Source organism: Temnothorax longispinosus, chromosome 10 (assembly GCF_030848805.1).
Source record: "Temnothorax longispinosus isolate EJ_2023e chromosome 10, Tlon_JGU_v1, whole genome shotgun sequence".
Taxonomy (NCBI): domain Eukaryota; kingdom Metazoa; phylum Arthropoda; class Insecta; order Hymenoptera; family Formicidae; genus Temnothorax; species Temnothorax longispinosus.
The window spans coordinates 18,210,781-18,231,913 of NC_092367.1; the positions used below are offsets into that span (position 1 = coordinate 18,210,781).

General features: G+C 34.7%; 4 protein-coding genes across 4 annotated transcripts in view; 3 read left to right on the top strand and 1 right to left on the bottom strand.

Moving 5' to 3' along the window:
• LOC139820662 (uncharacterized) overlaps positions 1 to 21,133 on the bottom strand; it is a 116,950-nt gene that overhangs the window by 75,881 nt on the left and 19,936 nt on the right. The window lies entirely within an intron of this gene.
• On the top strand, positions 2,470 to 7,261 carry LOC139820664 (beta-hexosaminidase subunit beta). Its single transcript, XM_071791093.1, has 7 exons — positions 2,470 to 2,879; positions 3,453 to 3,678; positions 4,910 to 5,031; positions 5,300 to 5,672; positions 5,846 to 6,138; positions 6,249 to 6,511; positions 6,722 to 7,261. The coding sequence occupies exons 1-7, from the start codon at positions 2,697 to 2,699 to the stop codon at positions 6,897 to 6,899; spliced, it is 1,638 nt and encodes a 545-aa protein (XP_071647194.1). The 5' UTR covers positions 2,470 to 2,696; the 3' UTR covers positions 6,900 to 7,261.
• On the top strand, positions 8,558 to 9,771 carry LOC139820233 (uncharacterized). Its single transcript, XM_071790377.1, has 4 exons — positions 8,558 to 8,565; positions 8,963 to 9,143; positions 9,491 to 9,677; positions 9,749 to 9,771. The coding sequence occupies exons 1-4, from the start codon at positions 8,558 to 8,560 to the stop codon at positions 9,769 to 9,771; spliced, it is 399 nt and encodes a 132-aa protein (XP_071646478.1).
• LOC139820234 (uncharacterized) lies at positions 10,890 to 14,395 on the top strand. The gene is made up of 3 exons (XM_071790378.1): positions 10,890 to 10,900; positions 10,974 to 11,442; positions 11,753 to 14,395. Exons 1-3 carry the CDS (start codon positions 10,890 to 10,892, stop codon positions 14,393 to 14,395), a joined length of 3,123 nt encoding a protein of 1,040 aa, XP_071646479.1.

Here is a 21,133-nt window from a genome sequence, read left to right on the forward strand (position 1 = left end):
ACAGATTTAAAATAATCTCAGAAAGAAATTATGTTACTGCTCGTTGCAACAGCGATGTTTAATTAAAACGGCTTTACGTAAGAAAAATTACTGTTGCATGAATCTCCTTAGGGCACCCCGTATTCCAACCCTGAATGCACGTTCCGTTTGGATTTTCTTCTCCCTTCTCCCCCTGACGACCGTCGACCCAGCGTACGAGCGTCGCAATCAATGAAGCTACGATTCATCGAGCAGTAACGTATCGTCATGGAATTGAATTAAGGCGGTCTCTCTGATGAAATAAATGTGATACCAAGTGTACAACGGTGGCGCAAGTTGTTATCGCTTGGAGAAAAAGTTACGACGTACCGAACGGTCGATTAATACGCGCTTCCAATTGCGTATTAACATGTAGCCTGTTCATAAAATTTGTAGTCTTTTATACTGCGCGAAACGCAATTATAAACGTAACATATAATTTATTAACATGCTCTAAAACGTGCAATATTAAAATATACGACCTACAAAAATTTAACAAATTAAGATTGTTTTTTTGTTTAATGATATTTGTAAAAATTATAAAAATGTATAATCTTTTGTAATAATTTTTTAAAATTTAATTAATATAATATATTTTTGTACATAACTTGCAATTAGATTACTTTATTTTACTTAACATGCGGTTTTGCTTTGTGAGTAAAATCAGAAAAAGTCAGAAATTATAATAGGTATGCTAAATGCAGGCGAGTTGGTTTATAAATAATTAATTTTGCATTTGTTGGAAAATCCCGGAATTATAAATCACATGTGTATACAAGGAACTGATATATAATACAAGTTCGTGATGTTAATAATGCGACTCTATAATTGTCTACAGTGTTCTATACAGTCTCGGACACTTAATGAATGCAGTTTCACATTACGTTTTGCCTTGAACATAATTACGTTTATAATTATATATTATTATAGTAAGTTCAAATCATGTTAGCAAAAAAAATCGATTGAGAAAGCATATAAATAGGTATAAAATATCAAGTTAAGAATTAGTCGTAATTTCTGAAACTTATCCTTTAGTTACTACATTGCTCTCACTTTATGTATTTCATTTTATTCTCGAGTTCGATTGGACTGACTCATCCGATTAACCCACATCTCCTAAATACGGAGGATTACGCGAAGAACTATTAAGCAGGAAAAGGCGTGTTTTTGTGTAACGTTTGCGCGAGAGTGTATCGAGATATAATACTCGAAACGATCGAAACAATTTTAACCGTCCCGAGTGAGTGTTATTGGTGTTAAATGGAAAAATCACAGTGATTAGAAAAATCATCGGAAATACTATCAAACTATTAATCGCTACGCCGTAATAATAATTCGTGACGTCGAGACCAATGCAATCGAGAAACCAATGATCTTTGCACTCGACTGTTTGTAGCTTTCTGGTAATGTTACGATAGCGATATACAATTGTGATAAAGCGATCTCGTGCCCACAAGATACGCGGAATTTGTAAATAATGTATAGTTGATAATTGGGATTTTCTTAAGCATGTGACGCTTATTAAGAAGAACAGATATTAACAAATTTAAAGCTACAATAGTAATAGATCATACAATAGTTCGTAAATTAAAATATATAAAAAATAAATTAAAAACATAAAGAGATAAAGTCAAGAGTTTTCCTAATCAAAAACACTTCTTATTATAATAATATCTTTGATAAAAGTATTATGAATCTGTCAACAAGTAAGATTGTCTATCGAAAGATAATCAATTAACATAATACGAAAACAATAATAACTTTGTAACAAGATTAGGCAGATATGGATAGAACTCAAGGTAAAAAATTTTTAAGTATTTGCTTTGAGTGATTAACATCACTTCGCCAATTAGTGTTTTAACACTAAAGTAATTTGATTACAAACTTTTTCTTGATTAATTAAAATTTACTATAAGAGATTTTTGACTGACTAGCTTATATTTGATATGAAGATGTATGTATGTATAGACTATAGATTAAAAGCTGACAAGTGACAATTGAAAATAAGATACTAATTTCACGATTAATTTGCAATTGAGATTTTTTAATCATTATCATACTCATAAAATCTATTTTGCTTAACCTTATATTGCAAAAATATTTAATTATTTATCTATCAATAAATATTAATCCAAAAATGACAAAAAATATAGAAAAGATAAGTGGAATTCTTTGTTACTTAATCGATTACATTGCAAAATGAAAAATCAATTGTAATAACGTGAAAAATAAAAGTATCAGAAAATAGTATCACAAGTATTTATACATATAATATATTAATAAACAACAAAGCTAGATTCTGTGACTCTCTTAATTTTTCTAATTTCTTTTCTTTTTAAAAAACCTAGAAGATTAGAATTGACTATCTTGAATTATTATCTCGAAACCTGTTTATTATTCATGGTACGCGATAAGATTTTTTGAAGGTGCGGCCAATTTAAGGATAAACGGGGAGTGCGGCCAGAAGGACTGGTTATTCTCACTTGACCGTGAAGCTCTGTCGGGGACCAAAGTGATAAAACTTAAGTGGCGCAGGCTAAGGTCGTTACCACTATCGTATATATGTACGATGCGTTCTCCGGCATCCTGCGATCGTCAGTAGACGATGACCACTCGTTGGCGTCGCATCGTTCCTCGATCGTGCACCTGAATCACTCACTCTATAACTAGGAATAGACATGTGGAGTCGCGTTTGGATTGCTTTGGCCCTGGTGGCCGTCGTGCCCTGGCAAGTCTCTTCGTTGCATTCGGACGCGGGACCATGGGTCCAAGCCACGAGGGGCGAACTATGGCCTTTGCCGAAAACGCGTATTGTCAAAGAAGACTTCTATTTATTGCGACCGTCAAACTTCGACTTCCGTGTAAGTCTTCTCATCACTTTACTTTCTTTTTACACTATTCTAAACCATCAAATTATTTTAATAATCATTATTCCAATGCGGTAAAGAAAATGGATATACCTAATTGGTTTTTAAACCTTTCCGTACGAATATTTATGCTGAATTATTTAGACGAATTAATAAGTTTTTATTGTCAATTTTATTATTTTCACAATATTACCGCAGCGTTTTCTTAATAATAAAATAATAAGACTTTCGTGCACGCGCGAAACTACTGTTTTAGTGAAACCGTTATTTCGTCGAATGCAAAATTTCTTCCTCACTTATTCTATCCTTTTGGCATAGTATATTTGCATCTTTATTGAATATTACTACTATCTCTTCAAAAGTAATATAAATTAATTTTTAATAAGAAATGAAAAACTTTAATAAGAAAATTAATTTTAAATAAAGGACGAATTACCTTAATTTTTACACATTGTATTCATATTTCTATTTGTTGATTGTGTCATATTTTTAGCAGCTTTATAAAATGTTATCTTGATTTTATATCATTTTATATCATTATATAATTTAACATTTTTATTCGCAAAGGTGATCGGTGACACGTGCGATATCGTGACTGAGGCAATAGAACGGTACACGAGAATTATTTTGACGGAAGCTAGGATAGCAAGATTGGTCACGGAAGGGCAGCCAAGAACATCCGTTCGAGACGATCCTCATTTTAAAGGCACTCTTGAGGCTCTAAGCATCCGTCTGTTGCAGCCTTGCGAACAGAACGGCGAACATTGGCCACATTTGTACATGAATGAAACTTGTAAGTTTCCTTTGTAAGTACAAAATTAAACCTAATTTTTTTAATTTGTTAATTTGCATGATAATTAGATATATGTAACAAATAACAGAAAATGTTGAAAATGAATTCTGCCATTTATATGCACTTTCTCATTTCAAATAGATTTAAAAATAGATAAACGTGAATATCTCTAATTAATTAACTAATGGCAAACCTGCAACTGTTGTTACAAGTCTGTCATAACTCTAATGTATGTTTCATGTGCACTCTCTTTGCATGTGCAGCACACATTACAAAGTAATAGGTAGTGCACCAAGAAATTAATTGAATGATGTCAGTGAGCAGCAGCAGCTCACTCGTAACCCCGACCTAACATTCACCGATTTGCGTCGATAACGGGCTTGCGTGAGCACAAATTGGATTTTTGCAGTCCTTAATAACGTCTCCTCTTATCAGCAATATTAAACCAATTTATCATCGATTTCATGATTTCCGATAGGCTTCATTAAACGGTACATTGACTAACAGACAAAAAATAATAAAAGAGATAAAGAGATCACACACAGTTAGAAAACACTGTTTCATATCTAACGAAGACAAAAATAAGATTTATCTTTCCTAATTAATTAATTTCCACTTTATAATTTTATATATTTTAAGAAAAGCAACTTTTTTAATAAACCTTTTACATTTAAAGTTGCAATAGAAAGCAGTCCTATACGCATATATAGACAGAGAAAACTAATATCTGTTATAAATTATAATATATTTGGGGTTCAAAAACTTACTAAATATCTTAAAAATACGTAACTTTTTATATATCTGCACAAAGTTTACGATATTTAATATGTAACATAATCAATATTTTGTCTCAATTTATTTCTCATGATAAGATTTTAGGCTCTTTGAAACAATGACCGGTCAATTTATTACTGATCGCGGAGAAAATTACAATTAATTTAGTCCAATTAAAGGAGATTTCACGACGCAAAATAAAGATGCAGACCGAACACGCGCAAGACGAGTTGAGTTGAGCAATGCGCAATCAGCAAAACGATTGAAACGAAAGCGGACAATAAGACAACTCTGATCTGCTTCCTAGTTTCTTATCGTTTAAAGACTTTAAAGCTAAATGCCATAAGGTCATAACCACCGATTAGCGAACTAAATTCTATGATTTTCTCCGTGCTCGTCTTCCTCGATCGAGTCGATTTAGCACGACGCTTGACATCGCGGTACACGCCTTTTGCAGATAAGCTCGATATAAACGAGACCTCATCGGTTGCCGTCTTATGGGCCGAATCCGTGTGGGGAATCCTTCGTGGTTTCGAGACTTTTTCGCAGATATTGGCACCGTCTGGCGATGGCCCGAGCGTAAATATTAAAATATTTATATACCTTTTATTTTAAATAATGGATTTTTTATGCAAACTATAAGAAATAAAATGCGAAGATGATAAAAAGAACGTTTCGTGGAAAAAATATTGACAATTTCTGCTGGCTCGACTATGGAACTTGTCAACAGAAAAAAACAACTTTCAGAGTACAGCGCTTATAATGTTTTTGCAATTATTCTACGCGGATATTATGATCTTTATAGTCTGAACAATTGAACCAACATAAATTTAATCGCGTGTTGCAGTTGAAAGTAAAATGCCAGACCATCTTGGACGGGCCAAAACTGCCGCATCGCGGCCTCCTACTCGATACCTCTCGCCATTATCTACCCCTATCTGACATACTGTTGACACTGGACGCTATGTCGTACAACAAGCTAAACGTCCTTCATTGGCACATCGTCGACGACAACAGTTTCCCGTATCAGAGCACCAGTTATCCCGACCTGTCCGCCAAAGGCGCTTACCATCACTCGATGATCTACACGCCTAATGACGTGCAGAAAGTTGTTGATTATGCGAGATTACGGGGGATCCGAGTGATGCCCGAGTTCGACACACCTGGGCACACTAGATCATGGGGTCTGGCTTATCCGGAATTACTGACAACGTGTTACGGTAAATGAAGAAGATATATAATTTATCAGTCACGATGTTCTAATAAAATTCTAAGTGTGTCAGAAATAAATAATAATTTTAAAAGATTCAACACAAATTCATTTTTATCTCTAGATTCTAGGCTACTAATATCTCTTCAATAATGTAAATTAGCTCATTCTTATGTCCGTTAGATTCTTCCGGAAAGCCGAACGGTAAACTAGGCCCGATGGACCCGACGAATCCGGCTCTGTATGACTTTGTACGAAATTTGTTCTCTGAGATCGTGCAAGTATTCCCGGATCAATATCTCCACCTGGGTGGCGACGAAGTACCCTTCGATTGCTGGGCCAGCAATCTGAGAATTGTCGACTACATGAAGGCGCGCAATATGTCTAAGAAATTCGAGCTGCTCGAGAACGAATATATAGCCAAGCTACTCACGATCAGCAATTCGCTAGACGCCAACACTATTGTCTGGCAAGAGGTGATTACTTCATTTTTCTTTTTTTACAATAAGAAGTTCGATTATTGACAAAATTAATAGAGATTTATTACAAGAGACATTTCATTAAATATAAATTGCATGGCTTAAAGGTTTTCGATAATGGCGTTGTGTTGCCTTCGAGCACCGTAGTGCACGTTTGGAAGTTGCCACAATGGCAAAAGGAGCTAGAGAGAGCAACGATGGCAGGACATCCGGTTCTGCTGTCATCCTGCTGGTATCTAGACCACATCGCCAGCGGCGGCGACTGGGAAAAGTATTACAATTGCGATCCCTTCGATTTTGTCAATGCAGGCAATGCCACGCATCTGATGCTCGGCGGTGAGACTTGCATGTGGGCAGAGTTTGTCGACAAGTAAGTCTTTTCTTTCTTTGAACTCATATTTGAAAAACTATATACGGATGAGATCCTTTATTTGAAAATAATTTCTGCCGTTTATAATCTTTTTCTTGGCAAATGTATCAAAGGGCAAAATACTATGTGGACGATATTATTTATTTTTGTCTGTTAAAAAAACGATTACGAAATGTACGCCGAGCATTGAGCCATCATATTTATTTTCAGAAATAACGTACATCCGAGGATCTGGCCACGTGCGAGCGCGGCAGCCGAACGTCTGTGGAGCTTCAACAAGCAGGATAACAGTGTCGCCGCTCGACGCTTGGAAGAGCACGCTTGCCGTATGAACAGACGCGGTATTCCCGCCCAGCCGCCGAATGGATCAGGGTTCTGCGTAACATAGCCGGTTCCCCGTCAGTCGACACCAATGCTCCGTTTAATCTAGGCAACGTTTACGCTCGCATAGCGAGCCCACGAGAAATACGAGCCTTCGTTTCGCGCACCCATTCATCGCTATTGCATAAGCACGCGTGTATCATCAATAAATACAGTTAAAGTAACACGAGAACCTGTATTCTTTTTCACATACATGTCCAATCGTGCAAATCTGTCTCTAGCAACAATTCCCAACAATTCCCAACACGCGTATTAATTACAATGATCGAAAAAGAATGCTATAAATAAAGTAAACTAGACGTCCTTTTAAAATAACCAGAAATGACTGTAATTATATGCATATAATAAACTATACGTTTTTGAAACATAGGTCTCCTGCATTATTATTTCGTACATTTCTATGTGTAAAATAAAATTTGTCTGAATCAATCAATCTTAAGAATAACAGGATGTTGAAATATTTAAACCTCATCTGCTTATATATGTCGCGATTGCGTTATATCTATCATTCTTCCTCCCTAACAATGTCGAAATCATGATATATTCTTGAATGTAGATGTTGCGACAAAGATACGGCGTTGCTTTTGTTACTAGCTTTTCAGTCGAGCTCGTGAACCATTGCTGGAATGCACCGACTGATGTGCATCGGGAGTATTGTCGAATGTGGACATGCGGTGACAGTTGCATTCCCTATAGAGAAGGAATCTCTTTGTCGAAACTCAAACAGTTGTAACGAAATTGATTTCCGTTGGCGGTTAAAGTCAATTTAGACCGAATACTTTTTACCAGCGGTATGCAAATTGCAAATGCTGTTCACTGCTGTTTATCAAATGATTAAACCCAATCCAGTTCCGAACATCGTATTACTACCAGCAGTTGGCAAACTGTATAATGCAATTAAATAATTTATGCAAATTGTGATAATTTATTTTATACGTCTGTTTATTGTTCATTTATCTTATATCTTAATTTTAATAATAATTTTTTTAACAAATTTTAAATCAACTTTTTTTAGGAAAGACTACTATACTATTTGTTGCAATTTTCATATTCAATGTCAAATACTTTTTAATAATTAAACCCAATCAAATTAGCATAAAGTGGCATAAATCATAAAATTTCGTTATCTCTTATCTCTTTTTTTTTAACTTTTATAAATCTTTTATAAATCTTAACTTTTATAAATCGTTATCAGTTAAACATTTTAGACAAAAATTGTCTAGATCTCTAGCTGTCAGCACTGTCAGCTATGAGAAATTACTTAATGCTTACGTTTCCTACAAAACAAGCAATTAACGTCAGCCTTGTACATACATACATACATCTAGAAACGGAAAAGAGAAACGGGAATCACCGTATTTATGTGATTCCCGCGCGTAATTTATTCTGCGAAAGCCGACAATCGATTTTTTACGGGTCACCAAGGTTACCAGTAAATAATCTTTGATTGATCAGTCCACAGACATGAGAGGCTAATTTTAAATTCCAAAGTATTTCTTGTTAGCAACCAAAATTCCAAGTAACTTTATATAACTTCCACGACGACAGGTATTGTCACTCATTTGATCGGAAAATCAACAACTTAATGTCAATTATTAAATCTCTAAAGAAATACAGAGTAACGTCATCGACAATTAACGTTGTCTTGAACACATCTTTAACATCATGTCGAGGTAAATTTTACTGGGAATTCATTATACTAATAAAATTTGTTTTAGTCCGATTATATTGTATTAACACAATTTCATCTACGTAATCATTTTCGACATCATATATTGCGTTAAATTTTCAATTTTATAAAAATAATCCTATATGTAATAAAATAACAAAAAATAATAATGAACGAACGTCATAGAATTATTTAATTGGAAAGTTTACTTTAAAAAAACATTTCATAAAAAATAAAAGACTATATTAAATTAATTTTCTAAACTATATTAAATATGTGGTATATTGCAATTAGATTAAAGTATGCGCAGAGAGAATAATTGAATATTTTTTTCTTAATTTCCATATTAATGCGTAATATTTTTAGTCATTTAATAATTTATATGGTATATTAAGTTCCAGGAGTTGCCAGAATTTACGTCTTCTTCCCCCTTCCTGTCGTCTACTAACAAAATGTTCAGTTCCATGCTCTGTAATTTGTTGTACTCCACCTGTGAGCTATCCTTACGTGCCTCGTGTATCCCGTGTTCAATATAAAACAACTTGCTCACCCCAATCTGTGCCAAAACCTATTAAGACAGTGGTATGTTTGTCACGCGGAATATCAACTTTCGTTCTTTAAGAATTTTCTCTGATAAGTATGTCATATGACATAAAAAGGTCTTTTAAAATATGGTTTACTGTGTTACGTTTAGTATAATACGCACATATTGTAAAGTTAAAGTCTATTCTTAAAAGACGTCATGGTTGATTATTATTATTATACATCATACTGAATCAATTTTTATCATTTCAAACTGTTATTTTAATTTTAAATAATTAATTTCTATTGTTGTCTTGTGCGTTGATGTATAATATTATATACACACATACATAATATTTTATGCTTCTTTGATAATAAAAAAAACTAAAAAAAAAATTTTGTAAAAGATATATCTACCACCTTGTCCAACCTGCTCTACTTCTCCACCGAAAATGGAAATGACGTATCTGCCACCCGCACCCACATCACCCTCTTCGCCACCCTGCTTTTACGTTTGCAGCACGAATTGCGTTCCTTGCACACCTTGCCCATTACCAATCTCGTGTAATTCGCCCCGTAGGCCCCCGCTATGTCGTCAGTTTGTTACCATACTTTCATTTATTAAAATTAATTGCTGAGGTTAATATGAGTTTCTTGTTTCACAGTACCTTGTCCCTCCGTTAAGTGACGGCGCGCTAATTGGCGACTAACTGAACAGTAATTACACAAATGCAAGCAAAGTAAGCGTCACAAAAAAAAGTATATAAGAGATAAAAAATACGAGCTTGCTAAACGACACGCTTAAGCTAGATTATAAATTATGAAATTTTTTTATAACATATTTATAAAAATAAAAATTAAATTAAAACTTTATAAAGTATGTGCTTTTTATAGAAATTTTAAACAAGAATTTATATGATTTTAGTAATTATTCTAATATATTGCTTATTCATTTCCTATGCAATTATAACATTTTGATAATCTTTTTTCTTAGATAAAGACTTATTTTTCTCTATTGATTTTTTTCTATTTGCAGAGAAAGAAGAATGTGAAGAATAATTAAGATAAAATCGATTCGACATTAGTTTGAAATCGAAAAGAATTTTATCACGCAAAAAAGGCGAAGAAAATTAAATCTACTAAATAAATAAATAATATAAATCTAAATGTACTTTCGAAACAATGAGCGATGTGACTGAAGAAACGCGATTTTAATTGAACTGAATCCTTTTGAGATCTCAATATTGTGGTTCTTTGTCTTTTGTTTTATGCTGATAAATTCAAATTAATTGTGTGTATTATATTCTTCTAGTATATTATAAAATACTATATAGTTTATGTCCTGCATGCGTACAAATTGTAAAAAATAAAAGAATTTATATATTTGTTACTGAAATATAAAATCGCAATACCATGTTGTATTTTATATCTATTTTTGTCAAAATTTTTACAGAATAAAGATTTATCCTGTTTTACAAATTTGTAACGTTTCTAAAAACGCTTCTTATTTTTAATTATAAACAAATAGAATCTATTAATATATTAATATTTATTTTTTATGACTATTAAGCTATTAAATAACACACATTTGTAAAAAATTATAATTTATAAAAAAAACAATACATATGTATCCATGGTAACTAGTCACGCACTTGTCCCTCTTTCTTCAACACGTCAAAACTCGCGATATCCTTTCGGCGGTAACACAAAAATCCGATTTAAGAAATCTCTTATTAAGTTTATAAACGATGACTTTTTAAAAACAAATGTCGCATTATCTAAATTAGCGCCTAAGCAAAATTAACGATGAAAAAGAGGTAAGCGTCTCGAGAAACATATGTGTCAGATCCATAAATATAAAAGTCTCCCATTTCGGAAATTTCCCTTTAGGAAAGTTTTAATCGAGAAGAATTCTGGACATAAAGAATCGTCTGCACGTCCGAGCGCGGCAAGTTTGCAATCTACCACCACGAGTCATCATCATCAGAGACGCTCGCGATCTGTAAAATTGCCATCCGTACAGAATTTGCATAATTCAAATTCGTCGGATAAGGTCGCGAGATTTAAGGACGAACGAATGGTATTACCAGACGAAATGCAGCCTCCGAAAACCAGATTTATTTCTCAAAGCAAATCAAAAGAAGCACACTCGACTTCGTCGCCACGACTCAAGAGTTTCCCTGCCGAGGAGATTAAGAAACTGGACAATCCACCAATGTTCTCGCCTGAGCCAATCGCTGCTTTAATTGTGCAGCAAGATCCTCGAGAAACCGGGACTTTTTACACAAATTCTTCTGCTAGAAATAATAACGGGCATGGTGACGCAATTTCTGTTCAATTATCGCATCAACAATCAAAAGTAAATTTTTAAAAGATTTTTTAAACTTTTATATTACTATACATTAACGCTATGTCATATAAAATTAATTTACAAAATAATAAAATCTCGTAAAAAAGAGAGATTATCAGTGCAATCTACATTTTGATTAATTTTATATATTTACATTGATCTTTTACCAATAAACTATAAGTTACATTATTAAAATTTTTACTATTTGACTTTTATATAGTACAGAGATACGCTAAAATAATATTATCAAAAAATTTTTATTAATGCATAAATGAATAAAATTAAATAATTTTTATTAATAGAGTTTATATTTTGTTAGCCACAAACTACATGTAGCACGAGTCAGCAACAGGTTGTCGCTAACCATCAGGAGATTTGTCAAACGAATCCGCATTCTGAAAGCTTACTGACTCAACGAATCGCGTCTCCCGAAAAACAGGCGCACCGTCCTTTCGTACCAAATATCCTCCAAGAAGCAGTCATCTACGATCGATCACATCGAATCCCATCCGCGATAATTAATCAGCCGGTAATTACACAAACCCCTTCGACACGAGTCGCTATGCCGCAAGCACAAGAATCTTCGAGCGATTCGCGCGCGGTTGTCGACCAAAATCGCAATGAATCTTCCATGCTTGAGAACCAGTATCAGAAGCAACCGATCAGTGACCGAAATGCAGCCAATTACAGACAAATGTACATGCAAATGCAGCAACAGAAACAAGCAACAATCGTACAAAATGCTAATGTATCACCAAATGATCAGACTGCGAATAATTGTCAAAATATTTATCATGCTCAGTTTCGTGCTCCATTCCAACAGAATCTACATCAGATCAATCAGCAGACACAACACAGCGCGTATAATCAACAAATGTTGCCGCGAGCGTTCAATCAAATGCAGCCAATATCCAACCAGCAACAACATATACCCAACAATTCAGGAATACATTGCAGTCATTACAATCAACAATTGCCTATCACGCAAAGCTCTGGACAAGGAATGACTTCTCCGCAAGACATGACGGTGAATCAGATGAGATTAATGCGGCATAATTTACCTGTCCATCAACAGAATCGCGGATACCCTGTTAGCTTTCAACCCGCGTGGCCACAAAACGATAGATGGATGCAAGTAACAAATCAAAATCAGCAACATTTGCATCAGCAGTTACCGTGGCAGTATTATTATCAAGCGCACGATGCCAATTTCAATCAGCAAAATTCTGGTAGCCAAAATCAATCTAATCCATCACAGAATCAGGCAAATCATAAACTTATTGATCAGTCAATTGCGGAAGCTCATGGTCAACAAAAAGAAAATAAAACATTGCACTTTACGTCTGACATGATTCGCGATCAGGAACTGCTGGTTTCCACCATGAGGCAGCAAGGTGTACCTGAGGAGGTGATGCGTCGTCAATTTGACGCGTTACTGAATGAGCAAAAAAGACATCTAGCTTACATTGCGCAGTTTCAACAACAAAAATTAAATATTCCGGAGGAGATAAAGAGGAACCGACTCGCTCGAAGAAGAACAGAGAAAGACGAAAAACCGGAATGGATGATACATATCACGCCACCGCGAATATCGTACAGCGATATTGAAAGAATGAATGCACAGCAAAGAGCTTTGAACGAGCAATATCTGATGGACGATAAATCAGGTAAAATAATAGCTGATCAACAAAGAAATTATCATCAACTAAAAAAGGAGAAAATATGCAATCAAGTTTCGCCTCAGCAAACGTATGTTCAGATGAATCCTTATCAAGTATGGCAAGCGGCCAATTGGCCATATAGAGGTGATCATCAAACATGCGGTCATACCGCCTGTTACCCGTACAATCATCAGCAAAGTGCATCGAACAATGTATGTCAACCAACTTTTAAGTATGCGCAATATCCAAACATGCGTTATAATCCGTATTTTCCGCATTCTGAGTCACAATATAATCCAAGTTCATTGAATCCGCTTGACAATCAAAGAACATCAATGGATCCCACATACTTTTACCAGCAAAATAGAAAGCCTACCGAAACTTCTAGTTTACTGAAGATGCGAGTATACAAGGAAATAATCTGTCCTCAAAAGCGCAATAACGGTCTACAAGATCCAGATAACATTCAGAAGATGCTGGAGGCATTGAAGGATCCGACAAGTAGGAAGGGTCTCGAGTACCTTGCCAATTTGGCCAAGAGGAAACCTATCGTTAGATTGAACGGTATTCAGAATTCCAACGAGATTCCGGAAGACATGCAACCGCGACCATCCACAGAAACCCCCTCGCAGTCTCAGAAAAGAATCCCGGCAAACGGTTTGGAGAACAGCAGAAATCCGAACAATCCGCCTTCGCGTGTCCTGCGACCTAAAAAAGCCGACGAGCCTCTAATGGCGGAGTACCCGCGACAAAGGCAGAACGCGAGAAATTGTTACAGCATGCAGGCTGAAAAGGAGAACGGTACGATGGCGACTTTGCAAAACCAAGGTGCATTTTCCTATGCGCACGGATCAATCCCTTACAATCGGCAGAACATACCTATCGCGCAAGGATGCCACGGCAACAACAACATGATCCTCCAATACGGAGAAGGTGCTCCACCTCGGCATTGTCATCAGATGCAGCAATACTATCTCAATGGGCAGAACCTGCCGGGTCACAATGGCGGACAGGGCGACGTCGCGTGTATACAACAGCCGGATGCACCAGGCGCGACGAGGATCGATCGCGCCGGCGGTGATACCGGCGAGAAATCGAGCGCCGAAGAGGCAATGAAACGTATAGGTGTGCAAACGATGCAGGCAACGAATGCTTACGGCCAACCGGAAATCCGCGAGACAAGGACCATCGGAGGTATTACGTATCTCGCCAGGAAACCCGAGTGTACCCTCAACAATCTCGTCGTTTCGCCAGACAGATTAATCGCGAGCGAACACATGCAAACCCCGAGAATATTTTAGCGAATATTTCGATTCTCATCTTACAATTAAGCTCATTTTCCACGATTAAGTTTAATCTCCAATTTCTTGTGTTAGAAGTTTATAAGGTAAATATGTGTCTCTCCTTGTTGAACAAAATGTATGTGCGTGTGATAGTATTCTTTAAAATTAATCATTTTATATTTATATTTATATTTTATATAACAGGGAGTGCATTATTTTTTACATTACAATTCAATATCTATAGTTATAAATTAAACTAAATTAAATAATAGACTGCAAAATCACTCGATAAAATCTAACATGAAAGTTAAATACATAGTTCCATAATCAATTTGATCTTATCTTTATGTTTAAATCGTTTAAAAAAACAATGTGTGAATATGTCAAATTCATATTGTACAATGAAAGGAAAATGTAATATTTTTTTACGTCAACGTATAAACATGTTGTAACTTCGAAGTTTTATTTTTCTATTTTATTTATACTATGTATTTTTTATCTGAATTTTATTTTTTTATATTGCGTTGCGTATATTTCAAGCATAAAATACTGTCGAAAAATGTAAAACTTCTTGAAAGTATAATAAACAAATTTTTTTAAATGTCCAATCTTATTCAATCTTATGCGATAATAAATTAGTATTATTATTACGTATAGAAAACTCTTAATCAATTACTATAAAAATTGGAGAAAAACAGTAATTGGTATTTTTCTTTCAATTTAATTTATGATAACAATTTGAAGTAAGCAATATATAATGCGAAATCGATTATTAACCGTACTGGAGAAGAAAATCTGTTTGTCATTGACATCTTTAAATTTACCGGTATTAAAATTCAAACAAATTAATAATTTATTCGACATGGATAGATGCAAACAAAAGCGAAATTTTATGGACGAAATGCACGATATCATATGTGAAATAGGAAGTTTGTAAGTAATATATTTGTGACTTCTATATATGTATATGTAATTATACATTCTGGTAATTACTGAAATTATAGATTTATCAGATAGAATATCCGACCAAATAAAATCTTCGATACGATAAGAGAATTTTCACGAAACACAAAATATTCTCTCCTTTCTGTTCGCCAGAAAGCCCGAGCCTGAAGTGTGCAATATGAGCTGCCCTCCTCTAGGATGTCCCCGAGGACCCTGTCCGGGGATATGTTGCTCAAAAGGAATCTGCGATCCTTGCTGCGTGTCGAAGATGCCACACGGCCCATCGTCACTCCGTCCACCTCGTTGTTACATACCACGATGTTTAAAGGACTATGCATGCAGCGCGGTTCGGTTATCGTCTTGCGGCTCTTCATCGACAGACATAAATTGAGGAAATCCAACTACGGCGGTTGTTCCAATATCCTCATGATCAATCAGGATTCCAACAAGCCTTCCATCTTCCCCCTTATAATCTTATCTCAATTGTATTGCCTCGTACCGTTGGATCGGTGTTATGTTAGAACGCGTAGTCGGGTCATTCGAAGAAATAATATCTATTGCTTGTATTACGAAAGAGTATTTCTTATTCCATTAAAGAAATTGAAATAAAGAATCCGGATTACTTAGAAAAATTGTGCATTTTATTCTGCTTTTCTCTTATTACGGCTCCATTGCTCCATGATTTTTATTTAGTCGGATATTCTAGGTAATGAAACAGTAATTTACAAGAGCATATAACTGGAAGATACAAAATGCTTCTTAGTGTAATTGCATTATTTCATTATATCTCTGCTTTTCTTAATATCATTATTAAAAGTAACTACCTTTCACATAGTTACATGAAAAAATTATATGTGTGCTTCAATAGGAATATTTACATTTTTTTGCAATGTCCAACATTTCATCAGCTAACTGTAAAAATCGATTTTTGCTAGATAGTGGCATATTTAACTATTTTCAGAGCATATTATAATGTCAATAGCTAGAAACATTATTTTAATTAAAGTCAGCGATTGGTAAAGAAGACTCGCTATACTCTTTGTGAAAGATAATATAAAACATTATAGAATTTTAAACGTAAGAAATGGATAAGAAAGGTAAAGATCTAGCCATATGTTACCCGACCATACATAATTCTGTGGAAATATTTGCGGCTATAACCGGCGAGTCACGCGATCAGATACAAGTTAGTGTATAGTTTGATATTTGAAGCAAAACTGTAATACAGTTCATGTTTGCAACGTTTATCAATTTGATTAATGTTCTTGCAGTACAGCATGGTCCCTTCGAAGTACATCAATCAGATGTTAATGAGCACTCAAGAAAGGATCAATTATTTGCTGAAACCAGGCCGCAGCATAAACGTACGATCTTTATATGACAATTGTGAAAGTCACTGCTTTAGAGTTTCGCCCAGCATTGTCGTCTTTCAACGATTCATTCCTGGCAATTTATACACTATGACACTCACGATTCGAAACGTAACAAAAGTAAATCTTCTCTATTATAAATCATATACCTCGTTAATATGTAACCAACATGTTACGTCCTGTTGCATTAACTCTTCACGGTTGTTCTTATAATATTCACGAGCTTAACCCCGATTCCACTTTCTAAATATTGCATCAAAGATGTCACGGCACCTGAAGCTCTCGCGCGACCCCGATCTTTTCTTTTCCGTGGAATATCACGGGTCGAATTACAGCACTATGGTAGCTCCAGGACTCGTTCATATTTATAACGTCAGGTTCAGCCCACCGGAGAAACGGGATTATGAATATCGTGTCGAATTTATCAATGATACCGAGATCTTTGCAGTGCCAGTAATCGGTGAGAAAAGAAATTAAATTGCAATTACATTACGTAACACGGGGGGTAATAGAGGCTAAGTCGATATTGTTATAGCTATCGGCCCGAGACCTATTCTAGACATTCCCGATCGAATCGAAATACCGGCCACTGCGGTGAAAATTCCTTCCTCGAAGACTATTTTGGTACGCAACATAGGAGATGCGCCGGCAATCTTTAATTTTTGTTCAGATAGGTATATTATTTAATAAATTGTTATATTTTTAAATAAATAAAATTTTATGTATAGGATTTCAAATATAATTCATGTGTACGTTTCTTAAAATATTTTTCTAAACATTAAACAACTGCACCGAAACGACTTTGAATCTGTAGATAATGTTTTTATAATTGTCTCAGTTCATGTTTCTCGGTCGAACCGTCAAAAGGCATATTAGGGGAAGAAGAAACAATGCAACTCACTGCGAACTTTTTATCAGGGAAATCCGGCGATTTTGAAGCAAATCTTTTCCTTAACTATGAATCAGGTAATACGCCGATAGTTAATTGTACAATATTAATTTTATATAAATAATAAATAAAATCTAATAAATCCAATTGTACAAATTATTGACAGGAGAGAGGCTCTGCTTGACATTACAAAGTTCAGCAATAAATTGCACAATTCGAATTGACAGAGGTAGTATCAGAATGGAAAACACTTATTTAGGCTTATCTAGAAGTAAAGTTCTAACGATCCACAATAGAAGCGACTACGTCGTAAGATTCCAATGGATGCGCTTTAAAGACAGCGATACCGATGTACAACGCAAAGAAGAGTATGCAAAAACAATTATTTTCCGAATATAAAATTTTTATTTTTTTTTGTTTCAGTGATTTCTCGATTTTTCATGGCAGGTACGAAAAACTATTTCAACTAGTGCATAGTATGGAGGTAGTACGTCGCGTCAATCTTGTCCATTACAATATTTGCCTGCCAGATATTCACGAGCTTGTCTGCCAGCGAATTTACACGGACGAGATTGCTTCGTTGACGAACGAGAATTTCCGCTATAATCATATGTCCTTCCTTCTTACGCCTAAGGTGATCTTTCGTGATAACTTAGCAGCGCTTGATAATGTTGTATATCTTAATTATATGACAGTTCGCTTATTAATTTTTTTTATTTGTTGCTTTTGTCATTATTAAAAATATATCGAAATATGTCAGAAATAGCTGTTTAAAAAAATAATTCCTAACGTCTTTCCTACTTCTAGGAAGGCGAAATTTGGCCGCAATCTTCGGTGGACATTACTGTAATTTTTCGAGCCATGGAAGTAGGCGAGATATCGAGTGTCGCTTATCTCGAAGTCACGGGTCGCGAGGACAGGATACCCCTGAGGTTACAAGAAAACTAATATAACGTTATCTTCAGAAACTTCCTTTTGCCTTGGAATTTTCTCGCTAATTTTGCGTCCCGTTGGTAGCCTTCACGGAACTGGCAAGGGACCAGTTTTCCATCTCAACGTGATCACTATCGACCTTAGCAATATCTTCCTGTGCTCCGTGCACAACTACGAGGTAACTCGGTAAATTTATTTAAATATAAGAATTTTATAAAAATTCATGTGGAGAACTTTTATGTCACAGTTTTATTGAATTTTTTAGATGTCCTGCTCTTTTTGCATCGCGTAATTAAAATTAATATGAAAATATTTGCTGCAAGTTGATCCTATATGCATTTTATTTTTGTTTTGTCTTTCTAAGCAGATAGATATAATTTTGTTGCATAACAAATTATTGAAATCGGAATTAATTGCGTTTCAGATTGTAGCAGCAAATAATGGACATATCTGTGGTACATTGGTTCACAAAGCTAGACCGACAGATTTTGGTGGCATCATTAATATTACTCCACGTGCTTTAACATTAAAGCCAGACGAGTATAAGTCATTTAATTTAACATTCTCTTCAAATCGGAAAGGAGATTTTATAGAGAGAATCGACTTCGTCATTAAAGAGAGCTTAGAAGTACTATCTTTGCACATCAAGTAATTACTTTTGAACTTTGCCTGCACCGTTACCAAATAAAAATTCTGCGACTTTCCGAATTATTGCAAATTTTTATAATAATCGCGACTATTATTATGTAAATACGTATTAATTTTATCTTAATTTTTTGGAAAAATCTCAGACTTTATTTTTTTTCTTTATTCGTAAATTCGTTATTAATTATTTCTAACGTCTAATATATCACAACAATTTCTTCTAATTAATATTGCTCAGCACACGTTATAAAATTTCTTTATTTTATAGAGGATGTGTCGTATGTCCAACGCTACATTTCGATAGGAGTAGCATCGATTTTGGCACAACTGCTTTAGGTATATCGACTACAATAACGAATCCTTTTCAATTAGGAAAACCGTAGTTTCCTAATTGTACCGTATATTTATTTGTAGGATTTAGCAGAAAACAGGAAGTAAGTCTTCGTAACTTATCTCTGGTGCCCGTCACGTTCGGTGTAACCATAATAGAAGACGGCGATCAGGCACCTCTGACTTACGAAGAGTTTGCTACGTCCGAAGTAAAACCAAGTTTCCCGACTAACCCTCGCGAATTTACGATTATTCCGCAGAAAGGAGTGGTACAGGCACATAGTTCGCTTAAATTAAAGGTAAACTGTATGTTACCTTTGAACACACAACTCGTTAGTGTCTGCACGTGAAAGCTCTAATTTGCGTCTTTTAATATAAATTTCACATAAATATGAAGCCTCTTTTTTTCTTTCTTCACATAATTATTTTAAAGTTGATATTCTCATTTAAATAACTTGAAAATAATTTTAAAAAATTTAAAAATCGTTTTATAATAATATAAATCATCTCTGTATTAAAATGTAGGTATCATATATAGCGAACGTGGTTCGAACTGGACAGACGAATATGCGAGTCGACATGTGGGATTCAGATTCGGATCCAGTAATACTACCGCTCTCGTTTTGTGGCGCTATTTCTTTCCTATCGATCAAGCCCGCGGAGATAAATATTCGATTTTCCTTTATCAACTTTCCGTATGCTCGTTGTATCAATATAGAAAATAATTCCGATTTAGATGGATACTTTTATATAGTACCGCAGACGGTAATTGTTAAACTAATTTCAAAAGCTAAATTTGCACATATCGTTTCGTAAATGTAATCAAGAAATTTGTTTAAAAGTAATATAATTATTTTAAGCTAACTGTATTAATATCGTTCTCCAGATATCCGAAAATATGTCTATTGTATATTCACTATCATCCTATCAAGGTTTTTTAAAAGCACGACAATCGAAGGCGATTGATGTCACGATTATTACAAAAATGTTGGGCAGGCAGACAACAACATTAAGGTATAATAATCAGTTTAATAAACTTTGAAAAGTCAGGAATATTCAATAATATGATTCGATAAGAAAAAGAGTTCTGTTCGAAAAAGAGGAATGTTCTTAAAATTTAAACTTCTAGAAAAACTCTAAAATTTTTATATACTATTTTACATAATGTACTTCTTATTATTTTCTCGATTTCAGTATGCTGACAATGGGTGAACAGGTTCCCATTACGTCTTGTATGATTATTTGTAACGGCCAGGGGCCAGTAGTATCCGTACAGCCTATTTGTCTCAATTTCGGAGAGATACAAGTGCTTCAAAATAAAGTTATGAATTTTCACATAATCAACGACTCACCGATACCAGCGCAATTTAAAATAACATCAGTAAGTAATTTTCAAATTGTTACTGTAAATAATAAGTTTACACAATGCATATAAAATAAAAATGCATAAAAAAGTGTTACAGAAATTTTCTTTTATTGTTTAGCCTAAGAAAAAGTCACCATGGCTCGTTGAGCCAACTTTTGGTGAAGTTGGACCGAATGAATCTGCGGAGATTAAAGTCAAACTATTTTTACGCGACACTGGTAAATACACTGATAATATAATCGTGCATGTCATCAACAGTCGGTCGTTTTCCGTTAACA